Raw genomic sequence first — 3,382 nt, forward strand, 5'->3', positions numbered from 1 at the left:
ATTTTTGGTTTAATAAACCCAATCCTTTTTTTTTTTTTTTTTTGGGATTACTTTCACTTCATTCCATTAAAATTAAGTTGTCTATTTTTTTTTATTCTCAACGTTGTCTCACACCTGTAAAGTTTGCCCAACAAACAGTATCACTATTTCATTATTCTTTCAACTGTAAATACTACCAACAACTAAATATCTCAGTTTGAAATCCCATTCATTCATTTTTATTGATGTACGTTCTTTGTTTCTATTAGAAGTTTAGGAAAAAAAGACTAAATCTTAGACCCTGCCCCAATAATAAAGGTATCATTTTTCCCTAATATATATATATATATATATATATTTGGTTAACAGGAACTAGAAGTATCCTGGGACAAAAGCATAACTAGAAGTATGCTTGAGCAAATTCACCAACCTTTTTATTTCTTTTAGCTAGAGCATTAGCACCAAAATTACAAGTAGCACATGAATGAAATCAAAAAACAGGAAAGATGAAACTAAAGGTTGAATAACCATTGAAAAGTCTCAAAATGCCCAAATTATATAAAATTTCAATAACATAACATCTCATTTATTTTTTTTTAAAAAAACATCACAATCATCCAAAATTCTTAGGAGCCCCGTGTTCAAGTGGGATAAAAAAGAAGCATAAATGCAAATTGAATTTTCCAACCTTTGTAAGCCACTCAAAAGTCACCATTAATAAGGCCTTTCACCCATTCTTCCTTCTCAGCATCCAGCATGCTCAAGAAAACATCTATTAGTTCATGTTGACAAGCAATCAATTTAGTTGCCTTGTGACGCTCCTTAGTTGTAAGGCCAAGTAGTTTTAGTAATTCATCATTGATTTTGGACCTACTTTCAGCTGCTACTACTCCAATGACTGCCTTGCTAAGGTTATCTGATGCATCCTTTAACTGGGCAGCAAGAATGATTGTAACTTCTTTCATCGCTTCTACCATATTATCTTCACCACTTTGAATTTTTCTTTTCTTTTTTCGAGCATTCTGTTCTTCCCTGTTACTGCCAGGGGTGGGAATTTGTGTGCAGTCCACGTCTTCAGGAATATCATCTAATTTGTCATCATTTTTCTCTACTTCTAGTTCTTCAACAACATCTGCAGGTGCTTGAGCATCTTTACCAGTAGCATGGTCTTTTGCATACACAATGCAAAGGTCTTCATAGTGTGGAAATGACTTGTTTCTACAAGCGATTGCCCCCTTATGACTCTACAAAACAATTGACAAAAATATGAAAATGGCAAGATAAAATTAAATAAATTATGTTAAACCAAAAGAGATAAAATACATGGATCTATAAGATAGTGAACTTTTACCTGCACATATGCATCCCATACATCATTTTCAGCAGTAACACACTTCCTCACAGTGTCCCATCCAAACCCACTTGTGTTAGGCCCAGTCAACATTTCATGAATAACTTGAAATTCTCTTTTCAAAGTCCTCAATCTTGACTCAATATGTGGTTTTGCTCTTAAGCCAGCATTAGGTAATTTGGTAGAAATCTTTCCTTCCAAGATTTTCAAATATCCGGGTTTAAACTTATTTTCAGGGCTACCTTCTCTTTCATGGTGATATTCTACCAAAGCCTCCACTAACTTTATATCTTCAGCAGGAGTCCACTTTCGTTTAGAAGGATCTTGAGAATCAAGTACAGTCGTTTCCATTTCTCTCCAAATACTAACAATAAAATGGCAAGATAATAAATTAATATGCAAAAGTTTAGACACACATAATAAACAATTTAACACCAATGCAATAAACAAATTTATTAACTCAAGGAAAAAATACATGAAAAAGTCACAAATCAAAGTTTAGACACACATAATAAACAATTTAACACCAATGCAATAAATAAATTTATTAACTCAAGGAAAAAATACATGAAAAAGTCACAAATCATATTATTAAATATGATGCCAAACTACACAGCTGAAATAAAAATCATGCCAAACTACACAGCTAAAATAAAAATCTTTTGATAAAATATATATATATTATATTGATTTGCTTTAGATTGGCTGGCTGACCGTGATATATATATATATATATATTATATTGATTCTCTTTACATTTTCTGGCTGACCGTGATATATATATATATATATATATATTATATTGATTCACTTTAGACTTGCTGGCTGATCACGGTCAGTGTTTCTAATCTTTGCTTCACAGAACCTCACAGCTATACAAATATCAATTATGGCAAATTTGATATAATGTCAAAAAAAAAAATTTGATATGGATAGCAGAAACAGAGAGCAGTACCTGTAGAAATTGCAGATCTATGGGCAGAAAAAAAATCCTGACCAGAGAGAGCAGCAACTGAGGGTGAGTAAAAGGAAATACCCATACAAATAGATGAGAAAAGAAGAGAGAGAGGGTGCAATACCTGTGGAAATCGCAGACCTAAGGGAAGAAGGAAAAAAAATTTCCTTGAGAAGAGGGAGCAGCAACTGAGGGTGAAAGAAAGACAATACCCATATAAATAGATCTCTAGCAACGGGAAAATAAAATTTTAGAGAGGAGGGAGATGGAAAATTTAGGAAGGAGATGAAATTTTGGAGAAGATGCAGGTAGTGAGGGATTTTGGAAATTTTGTTAACAGAGCAAGGAGAAGTTTTGGAGAAAATATAGGTAGTGAGGGATTTTGGGATTTTTGTTCAGAGCAAGAAGAAAGAAATTTTTGGAGAAGGCGGGTAAAGGGGGATTTTGGGAATTTTGGGAATTATGTTTAAGCAGAGCGTATTACGTTTAGCAAGGGAATAGAGATTCAGCACTTTTAATAAGGAATGTCTATTCCTCATTTTAAGGAATAGAGATTCATATGGAATGATTATTACAGGTAATAAAAACATAACCAAACAACTGTAAAGCTAAATCATAGGAATAGTTATTACATTACAATTTCTATTACACTCTACCAAACGTACCCTAAGTCATGTTGTCTCCTTGGACTCGCTAGTGTCCTCGAACAGGCCCAAGGCCCAACTCGTCACTTTGGGTCATAGCCCCCACAGTAATCATTTAAATTAATGAGAATTCGTATTATTCATATATTATGTATTTTTTAACTCAACCATGGGGGTATTTCAATTACCGGTGAAATTGTGTGATGAACTCAACTCCTTGTGTGCTAAAGTTTGGTGGGGGCAAATAGGCAATGAGAAGAAAATTCATTGGAAGAGTTGGGATTTTTTAACTCAACCAAAAAAGGAAGGGGGTATAGGCTTTAGAGATTTGAGGTATTTCAATCTTGCTATGTTAGCCAAGCAAGGTTGGAGGTTGCTGAAAAATCATGAGTCTCTAATGTTTAAATGCTTCAAGGCCAGATATTTTCCTTGGTGTAATTTTCTTCATGCAAA

At 33.6% G+C, this 3,382-nt stretch overlaps 1 protein-coding gene across 1 annotated transcript; it reads right to left on the reverse strand.

Moving 5' to 3' along the window:
- Positions 1-569: 569 nt before the first annotated feature.
- On the reverse strand, positions 570-2,951 carry LOC126714092 (uncharacterized protein At2g29880-like). Its single transcript, XM_050414092.1, has 4 exons — positions 2,410-2,951; positions 2,286-2,322; positions 1,331-1,694; positions 570-1,223 (listed from the first exon to the last, which is right to left on the reverse strand). The coding sequence occupies exons 3-4, from the start codon at positions 1,679-1,681 to the stop codon at positions 681-683; spliced, it is 894 nt and encodes a 297-aa protein (XP_050270049.1). The 5' UTR covers positions 1,682-1,694; positions 2,286-2,322; positions 2,410-2,951; the 3' UTR covers positions 570-680.
- Positions 2,952-3,382: the final 431 nt, after the last annotated feature.

This window comes from Quercus robur, chromosome 1 (assembly GCF_932294415.1).
Source record: "Quercus robur chromosome 1, dhQueRobu3.1, whole genome shotgun sequence".
In the NCBI taxonomy this organism is placed as follows: Eukaryota; Viridiplantae; Streptophyta; class Magnoliopsida; order Fagales; family Fagaceae; genus Quercus; species Quercus robur.

What these genes read in the sequence shown, in the direction of transcription:
- LOC126714092 (XM_050414092.1), bottom strand. Translation starts at nt 1,681, where the DNA reads ATGGAAACGACTGTACTTGATTCTCAAGATCCTTCTAAACGAAAGTGG. An exon ending in TATGGGATGCATATGTGCAG is followed by an intron (nt 1,224 to 1,330) that starts GTAAAAGTTCAC and finishes ATTGTTTTGTAG; the next exon opens with AGTCATAAGGGGGCAATCGC.